The 16,015-nt window shown below is 52.6% G+C and overlaps 5 protein-coding genes across 5 annotated transcripts; 4 read left to right on the top strand and 1 right to left on the bottom strand.

Moving 5' to 3' along the window:
* Window positions 1–355: 355 nt before the first annotated feature.
* Window positions 356–5,122, bottom strand: IAQ61_003192 (uncharacterized protein; the record flags this gene model as incomplete). Its single annotated transcript, XM_003844791.2, has 1 exon — window positions 356–5,122. One exon carries the CDS (start codon window positions 5,120–5,122, stop codon window positions 356–358), a length of 4,767 nt encoding a protein of 1,588 aa, XP_003844839.2.
* A 1,618-nt stretch (window positions 5,123–6,740) lies between these two features.
* On the top strand, window positions 6,741–8,457 carry IAQ61_003191 (uncharacterized protein; the record flags this gene model as incomplete). Its single annotated transcript, XM_003844790.2, has 2 exons — window positions 6,741–7,239; window positions 7,292–8,457. 2 exons carry the CDS (start codon window positions 6,741–6,743, stop codon window positions 8,455–8,457), a joined length of 1,665 nt encoding a protein of 554 aa, XP_003844838.2.
* A 1,126-nt stretch (window positions 8,458–9,583) lies between these two features.
* On the top strand, window positions 9,584–11,358 carry IAQ61_003190 (uncharacterized protein; the record flags this gene model as incomplete). Its single annotated transcript, XM_066095878.1, has 4 exons — window positions 9,584–9,794; window positions 9,855–10,114; window positions 10,199–10,641; window positions 10,737–11,358. The coding sequence occupies 4 exons, from the start codon at window positions 9,584–9,586 to the stop codon at window positions 11,356–11,358; spliced, it is 1,536 nt and encodes a 511-aa protein (XP_065954123.1).
* Window positions 11,359–11,761: 403 nt separating this feature from the next.
* On the top strand, window positions 11,762–13,133 carry IAQ61_003189 (uncharacterized protein; the record flags this gene model as incomplete). The annotated part of the gene is made up of 4 exons (XM_003844788.1): window positions 11,762–11,832; window positions 11,923–12,587; window positions 12,640–12,828; window positions 12,904–13,133. The coding sequence occupies 4 exons, from the start codon at window positions 11,762–11,764 to the stop codon at window positions 13,131–13,133; spliced, it is 1,155 nt and encodes a 384-aa protein (XP_003844836.1).
* Window positions 13,134–14,297: 1,164 nt separating this feature from the next.
* IAQ61_003188 (uncharacterized protein) lies at window positions 14,298–15,866 on the top strand (the record flags this gene model as incomplete). Its single annotated transcript, XM_003844787.1, has 3 exons — window positions 14,298–14,618; window positions 14,668–14,888; window positions 14,942–15,866. 3 exons carry the CDS (start codon window positions 14,298–14,300, stop codon window positions 15,864–15,866), a joined length of 1,467 nt encoding a protein of 488 aa, XP_003844835.1.
* Window positions 15,867–16,015: the final 149 nt, after the last annotated feature.

The following is a 16,015-nucleotide window of genomic DNA, read 5'->3' as shown; positions in this document are numbered from 1 at the left end:
CACAATGAATGCCGAGCGGCTTGGCATTGCGCGACGACGACGGGATGCAATCCATGGGGTTAAGGATCAGGTTGAAAATGTGGATAGAACGAGTCATTATGTAGCAGGCTAGGTAATTTACAATGTGTGGAAGACATAAACTCTTTTCAGACATCATGAGACCAACTTTCCAGATCCAGTGCATCCATGAACTCATCTATCCACACGCACTCAAACTCATGCCCAAACAACACAAGTCTTTATATTCGATACCAACACAGCCCGGAATCCTCCCACCTGGCTCAACCATTTACCCACTCGACTCCATAACAGCTTCCTGTACACATATTAGCACACTCTCAATCCTCAGACCCCTCTACTCGACCGCACTTACCCTAGCCACAGCGTATAACGGCTTAATTCCCGTCCAATACTCAAACTGATGCACGCCCTGTCCCACCAGCACTTCGAGACCATTCACCGTCGTCCAGCCCGCATCCTGCGCCAATTGAATCAGCGCCGTAACGGGCGGTTTATACGCCATCTCCAGTAGAATCCGTCCATTGCTGCCCACGTCCGCCTCGCCCTTCTTCGCCTTCGCGAACAAGGCACACAGCGTCTCTCGGATCGCTGGGTCGATGGGCTGGTCTGCGGGAATCGTGCCAATGGCAACTGCAGGCATGGACTCCAATGATTCAACTTGTTCTGGTGAACTGATGATTTGGACATTATATTCTGCGGGGAAGTCGTCTTTGAGCGCCGTTATTTTGGAAAGGTTGCGCCCGAGGAGGTAGATCGGAGCATAGCCCATTTCCCGCAGTGCGTAGATCGCTCCGCGACTGGTGCCGCCACCGCCGATAACGAGAGCGGAGCCGGATTGGGACAGTGCTCCAGCGTTCTTGAGGACGAGAATCATGCCGAGGTAGTCTGTGTTACGGCCGATGAGGCGGGTGACTTCTTGGCCTGTGGTTTCGTCGATAGAGGTCTCTGGAACAATAGTGTTCAGTGCGCCGATAGCTTCGACTTCTGGACCTACGCCGTCAAGGAGGGTTCGTACATCCTGCTTTAGGGGGATCGTGACACTGGCACCGCCAAAGTCAGGGGCGCGAATGATATCGCGGACTGAACTTGCGTCTGTGGTTTCAAAACGACTATAGACATGGGGAAGGCCAGTCTCACGGAAGAGCCTGTTGTGTAGACGTGGGCTGGGAGATTGGGAGACGGGAGAGCCGAAGATGAATAACTTCTTGGTGGGGATCTCGCCCATCAGGGAGAGGCCAAGACGGATGTCGGCGGCTGAGAGCTGGCCAGGCGCCGTGGCCGAAGGCAGGAGAGGGTGCGATACGGGTGTCAGGAAACCGTTGAGTATCCTGCTGAGCTTTCCGTGTTCACCCATGTTGATAGCGATGAGAGGGACAGGGTGTGCGGTATCTGCCCAGCTCTTGAACTCTGCGAGCGCAAAATTATCTTTTATGGACTGAGCAACACCGACCAACTTGATGATGGTACCATACTGCAACGCGCGGTTATAGTATTTCATCCATGAGCCGTTGCTCCAATTGAGCTCCGACTTGGGGTCGTGATGACTGGCAATGATCTCGGTGTAGCCTCGACCCTCCGACACCTCGCGCAAGATGTCTTCTGACATTGTCATTTCAAGATCCACAAACTCGCAACCAAGTCGTAGCGCAGTCAAATATAGCGCGCGTGCTTCATCGTACGCTGTGTCGGGGAACTTGCCACCCTGAGCCTTTGTCCTGATGGTGAAGATAATCGGGGTGGTAGTAACCGTCCGTAGTATCGTCAACTGCTCGATAACATATTCGGGTGTTGGCAAACCTTCCTGACCGTTTGGATCGACGAGCAAATCAACCCGCAACTCAACAGCATCGGCTCCGACTACAATCTCAGGCAGTGTTTGGATGCATGACTGTAGTTCAGGGGCGGACAAGCAAACAAAGAAAGAATGCTTCTTCTTCTTCAATGCCTTCAACACCGAATTCTTGCCTGTGATCGTGTTCAAGAAGCGCGCAAATTGTGCTTGAGTGCTTGCGAGACCAACCGATTCCAATGCCTGACTGTGGAAGCGGTAGTTACTACACTGATCGTAGAATGGTTTTCTGCGGAGCCACACTGGCATGATGTCTTCGACATAGGCCGGGCGGCTCTTGTCGATTTGCAGAAATTCCACAACTTTGGTGATGTCTCGCGACACTAACAGCACAATACCACCTTGCTTGTGCCAATCAACTAGCACTTCACGAGCTTCAGGACTCTCTACGATGCCGCCGCCGCATGCGAAGACGTAGCCGGTGGGTTTCTCTTTGACCGTCCTCTTTAGTAATTGCAGCTCCTCATCACGGAAGCCATCCCAGCCTCTTGTACTTATAAACTCAGGTATGGTCATACCAACATGCTCCTCTAATGCAGTATCCAAGTCGATCAGCGGTCGTCCAAGAATCCGCGCTGCCCATCCACCAGCAGTTGTCTTGCCAGCGCCTCGCATGCCGATGATGAAAATCGACCTATCTGCACTTTTCGATGCAGCTTTGCTACCATGCGAATGAGTTGACAATTCCACACCCTCAAGGCTTACTTTGAAGATCTGGTTCAAGGAATCCCAGTAGCCGGGCCACGTCTTGCCTGTACAATCCTTCTCTAAGATGAGCACAGGGGCAGGAGCGACCAGAGAAAGGACAGCGAAGCTCATTGCGACACGGTGATCATCATAGCAATGGATTCCAACCTGTGGAGTAGCCAGGTCATATCCTTTTCCGTCGACCTCGATGCCGTCATCGAATTGCCTGCATGTGACACCGAACTTTGCGAGCTCGTCTTCCATGGCTTGAATACGGTTGCATTCCTTGACGCGCTGGTTGGCGATACCGTAAATGCGGGTGGTGGTTGAAGTTCCGTCGGATGATGCCACAGCAGCCAATACTGAAGCTGTGAGGAAAGCGTCTGTCATGGGTTCCATATCGATCTCCTTGACAGCCTTGAGCTCACCTCTTGGCGGGCCAGTAACAGTCGTCGAAGTCTTTGACTGCTCAACCTTACAGCCCATGGGTCGCAGGACTTCAATCGCGAAGCGGGCATCCCCTTGTAGGGATCCTGAACCAATGTTTGGTACCGTGCAAGTTGTTCCCGTAATGGCAGCAATTGCGAGTGGGTAGGTAGCCGAGCTGGCGTCGCTCTCGACTTCGTATGTTGAAGGGTTGGTGTAAGGCTTGTTGGGAATGTGGTAGGTGTTTGGGTCGCTTGCAGATCGCTCAACCTGTACGCCGAACGATGCCATCATGGCGATGGTCATGTCAATGTAAGGCTGCGAAATGACTTTACCGCCCACCAATCTCAGTGTAACTGGCTTCTTGGAGTATGGGGCGCTCAGCAGAATAGAAGAGACGTATTGCGATGACACGTTAGCGGTCAACTCGATGTCACCAGTGAACGAGTCAGAACCAAATCCGCTGCAGGCCTGGATGCGCAATGGAAGACCACCCTCCTTTTCTACGTACTCAATCTCAACACCTATGGTTCGAAGAGACTTGACCAGCGGAGCAATAGGCCGCTCCTTCATTCGTGCGTTACCGGTAACGATTGTTGATGTGATGCTTTCAACGGGCCGGCAAAGCGCAGTCACCGAAGTGAGAAAGCGTGCTGCTGTACCTGCGTTTCCAAGGTAGAGCTCGCTGCTCGTTGCCTTGAGGTTGCCCCCATTTCCTGTAACGACCAGTACTTTGCCATCATCTTCCCATGCAAAGCTGGCGCCTTGCATCTTGGCAAGGGCATCCAGCATGACTTGAGTATCGTCGGAGTGGAGCAAGTTGGTAATACGGCACGGGCCCGTTCCTAGCGCCGCAAGGACGAGCACTCTGTTGGAGATGCTCTTGGATCCGGGAGGCGTGCAAGTTACATCCAGGTCGGATGGGACACCGGGGTGCACAGCAATGCTCGGAGAGAGGGCAATTTTGATGTCGCGATCTGCAACGGAGCTTGCCTTCTTCTCGTAGGTCCTTCCAATGCCCGATAGAAGGACGATTTTCTTGACTGCGCCAGCATTCTTCTTGTCCACCGCCATAATCTTGATGAGCTCGTCGACTGGACAGTGCTTGTTCGCCGATCGCCTTCGCACAGTTTTATCTGCCAGTGATGTGGGCAATCCATGGCTGGCGATGCACTTAGTCAAGCGGGCAACTGCAGACGGGTCCAGGACTCCTAGGTAGCGCGCCAACTCAGCCTCCTTGACCATGCCAATGGCAACACATTCTCCGTGCAGAATCTGGGGTGTGAGGATGGCCTCATAAGCGTGGCCAATCGAGTGTCCAAAGTTCAACAGGTTGCGCAGTCCACCTTCACGCTCATCTGCAGACACCACTTCAGCTTTGACGCGTACCGAGCCCAGCACTATCCTCTTGAGTATGCTCGCAATCCCATCAAAGTTCCTGCGCCCATGCACAGGCTTTTGATCGATTGCGGCTAGTATCGTGTTCGCATTGCCTTCGAGTGCGGTGAATTCCTCCTCATTCCAGATAGCGGCCGTCTTGACCACCTCAGCCATGCCATTGATAACCTCGCGCTTGGGCAGCGATTCCAGGAACTGCAAGTCAATGTAGATTCTTTCTGGTTGCCAGAATGCGCCGACGAGATTCTTGCCAGCAGGCACGTCAATGGCCGTCTTGCCGCCAATGCTAGAGTCGACCATGGCCAGCAGTGTGGTAGGCACATTCACAAACTTGATACCGCGCATGTAGGTCGCAGCTACATAGCCAATCATGTCGCCAATCACACCGCCGCCCAGTGCAATGATGACCGTGTCGCGCACGCATCCTTGCGACAACAGCCAGTCCTCTACCGCTGCTTTTGTACTCCGCGATTTGGACGTCTCACCAGGCGGGATCTGGTATGTAAGGAGCCGCGGTGTCGTGGATAGCGTCGACGCTGCGGTAGAAAAGGCACGTTCGAAGGTGGGTGTGTAGAGAGGGCCGATGTTGGTGTCGGTGATGAGGACATAGGTTGACGAGGGAATGTTGCTAAGCAGGTCTTGAGCGATATAACCCTGCCATAGACCATAGTCGACAACTATGGAGTCCTTTCCCAGAATTTTCACCTTGGTGGGCTCTACCGATGTTCCCTCCGTCGCCATGGTGGGCTGTCCGTCTAGTTGCGAGTCAGACGTCGCCAGAAAAAGATGGGAAGGGAGCAACCACCAGTCGCAGTTTTCAGTGTGTGTATATGTAGCGAATGTGGAAGAAGCAACGAAGAACAGGCAGTCGGGCAGTTGTACACTTCAGCGCATGGTAACGTGGAATATTTGCTGGTGACTCAATGCGTTGAATCAACTTTTAATTGAGTGAGGGCTGCTTTCTTCTGGTCTGAGCTCGCCGCCCGCACATCGGACCTGGAGCCACGCTAGCTCGCGGGGTGCCCCTCTAACCTATCTGGTCCTGTCATGCTTGACATCACACCTTCAGGCGTCCTCACCTCACCATTACCTGACAAACAATTACACATTCTCTCAGTTCATAGATGGGATGCGTTGAACATCTACGCTTGTGTCGTCAGTATCAATCTGGAGTTCAAAGATAATTTTCCTCTTCGTCCACATCTACATCTTACCCATATTACCAGTGTCTTTCTAGGCATGTTGCGCATGGAATTATTTTATCACCTAGATTTTTCTGCAATAGCCAGTTATATGACACAAGAGACTGGAGGTTCTCTTTCCCTGTTGTATTGGTCACGATATGGCCCATCGTGCTTGACTTTGGTGTCGCAGTAACGGTGATGACAGTCAAAATTATACGGTAGTGCTTCCTGGACCAGGAGTCATGGCCGCCATAGTCTTGCTCGGTTCTGGGTTATGCCAATTAGGACCAGAAGATTCTGTAATTCAATACCACCTGTAATATATTTCTCTTCCACTTCACCGTCTGGGCTTTGTTCCGCTTCAGTTCCTACTGGGTACCAGGATTGTTGGGGTCAAGTGCTAGGGCTATTGTTAAGTTCCTTGGGGTTTTTTCTCAATCAATTCTCTGTTTGAAAACATTATATGAGCCTTATACCTCGAAGTGTTTTTCTCCCTTTCTTTTCAGATTTTCAATAGTTCGTCAAGCTGTTGCGTGTATACGCCTCGCAGCGTATCTCCTCGGGGCCAAGTCCGCATATGTTAGCTAAGACCCTGGCACGCTTGCTCCTCGATTTTGGTTCCTCTACACAACAACCAAAGAATGGAAACGAGAAGTATATCTAAGCGAATTATCTCAGGTCTTACTATCATACCGTTCGGTCCTGCTCATGTCGCTTGCGAGACTGAACTCAGACTGGTATACCATTTAAGCGGGTTCTTGATGTTTCAGCATCAAGCTAGATGTTGTTATCCATGATGCCCATAAAATAACAAGTATTGTAAATTCCTGGCATCTTTTAAGCTTTTGAATGGCATTTCCAGAGTGCAAAAACTTTTACGAGGATATGATGCACTATCTAAAGCCATCTACATTGGGGTGAAAGAAATCTCACGTGAAGGACTAGTATATTTACGGAACTAGCTTCAGGTACCAGAGATCTGATTCGACATGGACTACCTAGGTAGACAACGTCCCTGAAGAACATCGCAAACACGTCATATCGCACAACACCAAGTCTGACCTTCCACAATCCTTCTTTGTTTGCCCTCCACACTCTGTGTATGCTGCATGCCCAACATCTCATTTTCAGGAGCCAAGAAACGAAAGACACGCCACTCAGGCTACATCTTCAAGATGGCGCGGCGAGAACCCGGTGTCACACAGCTGGGGCTTGCATCAAGCGGTCTGCTATCGCTCGTTGACGAACTGCTTCTTAACATCATCGATCAAATCGACGCTCACGAGACATTATACAACCTTGCTGCAACATGTATGCGCTTCCAGGGTCTCATCGAGCCCTATATTTGGCGATCGTTGCTGGTGCTCAAGGGGGATCACGCACGCCGGATCGCTGCGGCACTGGACAGTCGTGCAGATCGTATAGACTACATTCAAGAATTGTCTATCCGATACAGAGATGAGTACAGGGATGGGATAGAAGAGTTGAACCATTTCATGGCCTTGATGAGTAGGCTGCGTCATCTGACCATTGAAACCCCATGTCCGAATAACACAGAGTGGAGGCAGGGCATGTACTTCGATGGATGGTCGCGGATTGATTATACGAATTTACTGGCTGCAGCCGTGTATCCTAGATTGGAAATGCCACTTACGCTACCTGCATTACAATCGTGTAAGTACTGCTCAGGTGGACACGGAAAGGATGATTTGCTGATGGGTAATAGTGACATTGCATGCACATAATGCTGGTGCTCAAAAGTTCGTCCTCGGTCGCGCAGTAGCCATGTTCAGGCACCCTACCTTACGAACGATCAATCTGTCTTGCTTGAATTTCGACGGGGACATTCTTTCAGAGGATGAGCTAGCGGAGTGTCGCAAGTCGACTGCCCTGCAGTCCTTGACGTTGATTGAATGTAATGTCAACGTCCACTTTCTCGAATATGTCCTCAGCCTACCGAAAGCTCTCAAGGAACTCTCCATCGGCGAGAGACTCTTCACCTTTGACGAATGCGAACCCTCCAAGGATCCGACAACACGCACATCTTCTCCCGTATTTCTCAAGGCACTGCAACAGCAAGCAGACTCGCTGAAGAGGTTGGTGCACGTCGGTGGCAAAGTAGCGAACATGCCACCTCTTCAAAAAGACCCCAGCGGCGCTGCAGGTGCTGCAAAGCTTCGCTCCCTAGTAAACCTCGAATACCTTGAGCTGGGCCTCGAATCGCACCTCTACTACTACCTCCGCCAAGATGGTGGATTCCCGCCTGCTCTCAAGACTCTGAAACTGACAAACGCGGCCATATCCGTAAACGCCGAGCACAACATAGAAATGAGTTCAGACATTGTGTTCCGGTCGCTCAGCTCGCTCGTTACAGAACATCTTCCGTACATGCTCAACGCGGGATTCCAACTCCAATTAAAGTACCACGATCACTCCTTCTTCCGGCTTTTGGCCCAGACCGCAGCCTCCGTTACGGAACAGTCACAGCTCCTCAACAGCCTCTTCTTCGACCGCCCGACCATCTACCGCATCGCCCGTATCCTGCAAAGCTACCAGGCTTCCTTTGTGGCGACGCGTGAGACGTTTCCTCATGGGATCGCGTATATCCCGCCATTCATGTACGGTGAGGAAGTGCCGGTTGAAGAGGTCATGTATGATTCCAACCGCATGTGGCACTTCAACGGGATCGATTACCAGATGATTGACGATAGGGAACTGAGGGAGGAAATGAGGAAGAGGGGGGAGTTGGTGCGGTGCGTCATGTGTAGGCACATGGGCATTGAGGATTGCTTGAATGCGGGGGATGGGAGCCGGTGTGTAGAGTGCAGGAACAGGATGTTCGAATGTGGTTATCTGAGAGATGAAGACGGGAGGATTATTTCGGCAGTTTGAGGGAGGGAGTGGGATGGGAATTCGTGTCAGTCGAGGCTTGTCGCGATGGACTTGCGGTACCAGGATGTAGTCCCCCCTACACGCACGAGAAGCCTTTGCAATCAGTAGAGTCAATCCTTGATGGCAGCCATAGATCGTCATCTCACAGTGCGCACAAGACGCTTTTATATGCGCAGACGCAGTTTCCGAAAGTCCCGTTGCTTGCATGGTACCAGTACACAGACTGCTATGGTGTGTGTAGTAGAAGTACCGGTAGAGTACTCTAGACATCATGTGTAGACGTAGGCGTGCGTCATAGACCAATCCCACCTGCAACCGGACATACAACAACACCCGAACGGAACTATCGTACGGTAGACGCATCAGCATGGATTCCAGGCCCCCCCCCTCCATTTGCCCCTCACGTCTACGCATTGAATCTGCACAACTACGCGCACAGGCATCCGTGTTTACTCGATTCGCGACTGCTGTGCATGCGAAGAAAACCAGCCATTCTCCATTCTGCCCGGTCGGCTACTAGGACACAGTCCAGTACTAGAGTATATGGTGTAGAGCAAGTACACTCGCAGTAGAATACCGGGTACACCATCCATCTTGCCCCCACACCCACACCCTCACCCACACCCTCACCCACACCCTCACCCACACCCACACCCTCACCCACACCCACACCCACAACCGCCACTTTGCCCACAAAAGCCTCAACGTCACACAGCCCATGTCCTCCCACACAGACACACTCTGCACCGCCATCCCGCCGATCCTTACCCCGCGGACACACCCTACGGCGCGCTAGCGTGCGCGGGCGGCTTCCCCAGACAAACGCGTCGGATGGCGCGAGTCAGGCGGGGATCGTCAGGCCAGCCATATGGCCGCACATGAGGCAAGGGGATCAGGTAGATGCGTGGCGTTTTTCTTCTCTTTGTCGGCTTTGTGCAAAGGCGGATGGGGGAGTGGGGATGTGACGGGAGTGGATGAGCTGCAGCGTGCGAGCATGTGTGGGTGCGGTACCTATGGGTAGGTAGGCAGGTGTGTATAAGGATCTGATGTGCCCGGCTATTGTGCCTTTTTTTTAACTGTCCCTGTTGCTGTTAATCTAATCGTAACATGTGCTTTCCAGGCCGCAATGGATGTAAAGGGTGATTTGCCGGCGAGTGAAGATCAACGACTGGAGCAAGTGAAAGATGCGGAAAAGACAAGCTCGCTAGATAACGAGATCGAGGCGCAGTATGTCGAAGATGAAGCCGAGGCGAATCGCGTGTTGAGAAAGGTAGATGTTAGGCTTGTGCCTATGCTTGCGCTGTTGTATCTTGTTGCGTTCATCGATCGGAGTAATAGTACGTATCATGCTCCCCCACAGAAGACCCTCGACGTCCCACGACTAACGCAGCGTATAGTTGGTAATGCGAAGATTGCAGGCATGACCAAGGATCTCAATATGCCGGACAACACACTGCAGTATAATACTGCTGTTACCATCTTCTTCGTGCCCTACACCTTACTGGAGGTTCCGAGTAATATCATCCTCAAGATGATGAAGCCGAGTTATTGGATGGCTATTTTACTGCTGAGTTGGGGCACTGTCATGACCTTGATGGGTTTGGTGGATAGCTACGGTGGATTGCTTGCCGGGCGATTTTTCCTGGGTGTCACAGAGGTACGTTCACCCCCCCCCCCACCTCTATATTCCCAACCACAACGCTCCCAAAAAAAAAGCTTACTCAACCATAACAATACCTAGGCCGGCTTCTTCCCCGCTGCAACCTTTCTCCTAACACTATGGTACCGCCGCTTCGAACTCCAACGCCGCATGGCTGTCTTCTACGTCGCCGCCTCCCTCGCCGGTGCCTTCTCCGGCCTACTCGCCTACGGCATCGAAAAGTTAGATGGGAAAGCCGGGCTCACCGGCTGGCAGTATATATTTCTTCTGGAAGGGCTAATTCCCGTGGCTCTGTCCTTTATCATGTGGAAGATCTTGCCTGATAGCCCTGAGACGGCCAAGTTCCTGACGCCGGCCGAGCGCGAGATTCTCACCCGCAGGATTGCGAATGACGTGGGTTCTGGACAGGGCAAAGTCACGAACCAGGATAAGATAGGGAAAGAGTATATTCTGGCTGGTCTGTCGGATTGGAAGATTTGGGCTGCTACAGTGATTTTTTGGGGAAATACGGTCGGGGTCTACGGGTAAGGGAGAAACCCCCCTTTTTTTTCCACCCAATTTCTCTCCTTGATTCCCACCTCCGCTACATTGAAACTACCTCACTAACAAAGACAACTAGATTCACAGCAACGGTCCCCTCCGTCATCAACGGGCTCGGCTACTCGAGCGCAAACGCCCAACTCCTCACCATCCCAATCTACGTCTTCGCCGCCATCGTCACCCTCATCTTCGCATGGGCCTCTGATCTCACACGCATACGCTCCCCCTACATCATCCTCGGCTACTCCATCGCCGTCTGCGGCTTCATCGCCCAACTCGCCATCCCCAAGCCAAAGCACCCAGGCATCACCTACGGCTTCCTATTCCCCGTCGCCGCAGGCCTCTACTGCCCTTTCACCTGTCTCGTTTCCTGGATAGGCAATTCACTAGCGCCATCTTCAAAACGCAGTGTTGGCATGGCGTTATTAATATCCGTTGGAAATATGGGAGGAATTATGGGAAGTAACATCTATCTCGCGCGCGAGGCGCCAAAGTATACAACGGGCTTCGCTGCCAGTCTGGCCATGTGCGTGGCCGCCATTGCCATGACGTTTGTGCTGCGCTGGGCGTATGCGCGCGAGAATCGCAGGAAAGATGAGATGATTGCGGAGATGGGGGAGGAGGCGATTCGGGCGCGGTATAGTGAGGAGGAATTGGTGAGGATGGGGGATAAGAGTCCGTTCTTTAGGTATACGCTTTGAAGTGAGGGAGTTGGGGTGGGAACATCGGGGAGGAGGTGTGGGCTATGGGGGGGTTGTGGCGTTGGATTGTGGACATCTTTGAGGTCATGTTGCATGCTGGTTTGGTTCTGTGCAAGGGCTTGGGGGATGTGAGATGTTGGATTGTCTTTGCAGAGACAATCTCGGACTTGTTGATCAGGACACTTGGCTGACTACGTTATATAGTTTAAGAGTGAGAATGAAATTATCTATCTTTGTTAACCCAGCTCATTCGCTGAGATAGAAGCATGTCAAACGGCTAGTAAAACTCATACTGACTGCACAGGAGCCTGCAGGTGAGCGCCTGCCTCGTTCACCTCCACCCCGCCACGAGAAAGAGCGAATATCACACCAGCTTTGACCCTCTACACTCACACAACACACCATGAAGCTCGCGATAGTCTTCAGTCTCGTCGCCATCGTCGGCCTTGTTCTTGGTGACACTGGATGTCCAGGGTATGTATTGCGGTCACACTGAGCGTACAGTCACGTCACGTCACGCCCGAGGCCCTGTTTTCAAGCACACAGACTGAGTACACAATCCAGCTATGATCTCGGCCGCATCTCCGCCTTCAACATCACTGGCCTATGCGCTCAACGAGGATCGGACATCACGGTCGCCGTCGGATCACCGCCTCCAAAACCTCCACGCCCTTCATCGCGCCCAGGCCAGCAGCCAGCAGACGATGAACTCTGGAACCAATGCTCAAACAAGGGCTGTACCCTCAATTGGGGGACGCACGCCGACGACGCCGTTGTGGGCTCCGCCTTTGCTCCCAGTCGCAACACCGCCAAGTCGCCATACCAGAGTGGTGCAGACCTGGCAAAGTGGGGGTGGACTGTCTGGCCCTATGAGAATATCGATGACTCTTTCAAGGATCTCTATAGGACTTGGGGTATTGGGTGGGCACTCGATGCATTAGGACTCGACACGTACACGACAGACTTTGGCGGTCTCAACGCCCTGTTCGTCATCGATCATGAGAACCACCATCCCAATGCAATGTATGTAGATTTCCAGAAGTATCAGGTGGATGGTAAGTGGTATCGGGCAACAGGCGCGAGTTATTCGTTCACGCTCAATGTGGCCGAGGGGGCGATTATTGCTTTGAACCGGAAGAGTCCCAAGTACGCTGCGGGGGAGCGATCGCCAACGGTGCCGTTGGATGGTTTGCCAGGCCTCAATCAATTCTCAGACGTTGCATGGATTGGTAGGTGGTCTTACGTAAGAATCTGTCGCAACAATTGTACTCATCAGTGTAGGATGGCAAACGCGTGCACAAGTGCAAAATCTGCCCGTGAATAACCTGCGCTACTTCTTCTCCGTTGGTATCGTCAACCCGGCAACCAAGGAGGTCATCTTAAGGGCACTGCAACAGAAAGGATTGAGCCTGGATGAATTCCCCGGCTGTATCTTCGAACCAGATGATGCAGAGTTCAGTGCAATCTTAGGTAAAGTCGGCCTTGCGAGTCAAGACGAATGCTCCAGTCCAAGGACAAACCAACGAATCTACTAATGCAAGCCAGGCACACCAAATGTCCAAGGCTTCGCCTACCTCTTGATCGAGCACAAGGAACAGCTGGGTAACATGTTTATCAGCAAACTGCAGGTCTTTTATGCTGAGACGACGCATCACAGCCCATGTGTCCTTGTCCATGTTTCTCGTCCCATCTCGACTTCGGCTGCAGAAGGTGGGAAGGCGGTGCGGCGGGATAGAGAGGGAGATGTGGTGATGACGCATGAGCTTCGCTGGTAGGTGGATGGATAGCGATCAAATGGAAAGCCAGACGGTCGCGTGAGAAAGCAGTGGCCAAACAGGAAACGATCTCTGCTGGGGTTGCTCTTGCCCATGGGGAAGATGGCGACGTGGTCGTGAACTTGTCTGGGGAGGTGGTGGCCAAAGGTCATGGCTGCTCCTTCCACTTTGACCCACATGAAATGTCAACCCGCCTCTGTAGTCCAACTCTCCAGTCCATGCTCGCTCACTACACTTACACTCTTACATGTTTCCACGAAAGCGGTGGGAAAGTGTTTTCCCCTTTCCTCCCAACTCGTCTCTCATACCAGAGAATAAGTCGAATCGCCGCTACTCGCGCTAACCAGATGCAGTGCCGAGGAAGTTACCGTACAAGCTCTCCTAGGAAGTACGCTCTCATCAGCGCCAAAACGACGGCGGATACCGGAACAGACAGGCTGCCATGCCTCACACGATCGTCTCTCACGGCTCCGGCCAAGTCAACGTCTGTTGAATATGGATTTCAGCCAATGATGCTACTACCCTGAGAAAAGCAGACAGGTTCGGGCGATGCGGTTCCGTCTGCCCGCACATGGCTGTTGTGAGGAGACACAACGAGGCCCGTCCAGCATAAATATGGCGCACGCCTCCATGTCACCATGTGCCCCGGATTTGCATTGGATGCATACCCATGGCCGTTGTGCGACACCTCCCTTGCGTTCGGCATGGAGACTACTTGACCAGTTTGATGCTGCGCACTGTTGATGTGCCACATCCCCTCGGCTACCTACAGCACAACCATGAACTGCCCCGCGTCGCAGTTACATAGGGAGACGGCGCGTGACGCCCACACAACCTGGGCCATATGCCCGCAGCAAGACCTGCCGCTGCTTTCCAGCAATCAATGCACGTACAGACGAACCGTCCGCAGGATAATAGCCGCTCCGCCGACTCACCTGCTGCTTGCGGACCTAGGCAAAGTCCAAGCTTGGGGCTCTTCGAAGGCTTAAAGGCTTTTCCATGCCTCCTCGGCTTTCGTTGCCCCGCTAGCGACTGTGTCAGCCACCGCCGTCCCAACTAAACAACTCCCTTTGCCGTAACTTTACTGCGCAATCGGAACCGCGGCCGGTAGTCATAGTACCTTCCAATTCTCGTCGAGATCCTCACGCCGAGGTTATACCCACGATGATATCCTCCATGGGGCCTCCAACTTCTGCCTCCGCTGCTATCCGCACCGCATCCTCTCTGGCCAGACTTCCTCGACGACAACTTTGCAACTTTGCGACTCGCTGCCTAGCTTCCCAGACAGTTGCGAGATCGGCCCAGTACTCTAGCACTCGACGAGCCACCGCAGTCACCCTGCCCACATCCAGCTTCTATTCGCACATCTCCCAGCGCAACATGGCGTCCGCTACTGGAATCAAGAAGATCAAGGTCGTCAACCCCGTTGTGGAACTGGACGGCGATGAGATGACCAGGATCATCTGGCAGGTCATCAAGGACAAGGTAAGAAGACACGTGAAATCTAAATCAAGGCACACACTTATAGCCATAGTTCATTCACCCATATCTGGACATTGACCTCAAGTACTACGATCTTGGGCTGGAATACCGTGACGAGACCAACGACCAGGTCACACTCGATGCTGCAGAGGCCATCAAGAAGTACTCCGTTGGAGTCAAGTGCGCGACCATAACACCTGATGAGCAGCGAGTGGAGGAGTTCAAGCTCAAGAAGATGTGGCTATCACCCAACGGTACCATCCGTAACCACCTGTATGTTAGAAGCGTTTGCGATCAATTCACACAGCAGCTGACAGCTACCCCAGAGGTGGAACTGTCTTCCGCGCGCCCATTGTCATTCCCCGCATTCCTCGCCTAGTACCCAGCTGGAAACAGCCCATCATCATTGGTCGTCACGCTTTTGGAGACCAATATAGGGCCAAAGACCGTGTCATCCCAGGTGAGGGCACCCTTGAGATGGTCTTTACACCAAAGGGTGGAAAGCCTGAGGTGATCAAGGTCTACGACTTCCCCGCGGAAGGAGGTGTGGCACAGACTCAGTACAACACCACCGAGTCGATTTCTGGTTTCGCTCACGCCTCATTCAAGATGGCGCTTGATAAGAAGCTGCCATTGTACATGAGCACCAAGAACACCATCCTAAAGGCATACGACGGAAAGTTCAAGGATGTGTTCCAGGCCATTTACGAGGCGCAATACAAGAAGGACTTCGAAGCGGCCGGTATCTGGTATGAGCACCGTTTGATCGACGACATGGTTGCCCAGATGATCAAGAGCGAGGGCGGTTACATTATTGCCATGAAGAACTACGATGGAGATGTTCAGTCTGACATTGTTGCACAAGGTTTCGGCTCCCTCGGTCTCATGACTTCAGTGCTCATTACCCCCGATGGTAAGACCTTTGAGGCCGAGGCTGCCCACGGAACCGTCACCCGTCATTATCGCGAACACCAGAAGGGTAACGAGACATCGACGAACCCCATTGCTTCCATCTATGCGTGGTCGCAGGGTCTTGCTAAGCGAGGAGAGCTTGACGGCACGCCGGAGCTCGTCGTTTTCGCTGAGCAGCTTGAAAAGGCTTGCGTGGACACTGTCGACATTGACGGTATCATGACTAAGGATCTTGCGCTTGCGTGCGGGAAGAAGGACCGAGGCAGCTGGGTCACGACAAACGAGTACCTTGATGCAGTCGAGAGGAGGTTGAAGGCCAGCTTGAAGGAGAAGCTATAAGTGTGCACTTGGTAGAAGAGAATCGATGTTCATTAAGCGGCAAAAGCAAAGTTCTAGCGTCTGTCGCGCATGTGCATGGCGTTTTGCTTACGTGTATCTAGAAACTAAATTTGAAGAAGCTCGTCCCATATCAATGCACAGACTTGGGT

The sequence above is a fragment of the Plenodomus lingam genome (genome assembly GCF_022343315.1).
Source record: "Plenodomus lingam strain CAN1 chromosome Unknown contig_17, whole genome shotgun sequence".
Lineage (NCBI taxonomy): Eukaryota > Fungi > Ascomycota > Dothideomycetes > Pleosporales > Leptosphaeriaceae > Plenodomus > Plenodomus lingam.
The sequence above is the reverse complement of the archived record's forward strand: the minus strand, read 5'-3'. Positions and strand labels throughout refer to the sequence as shown.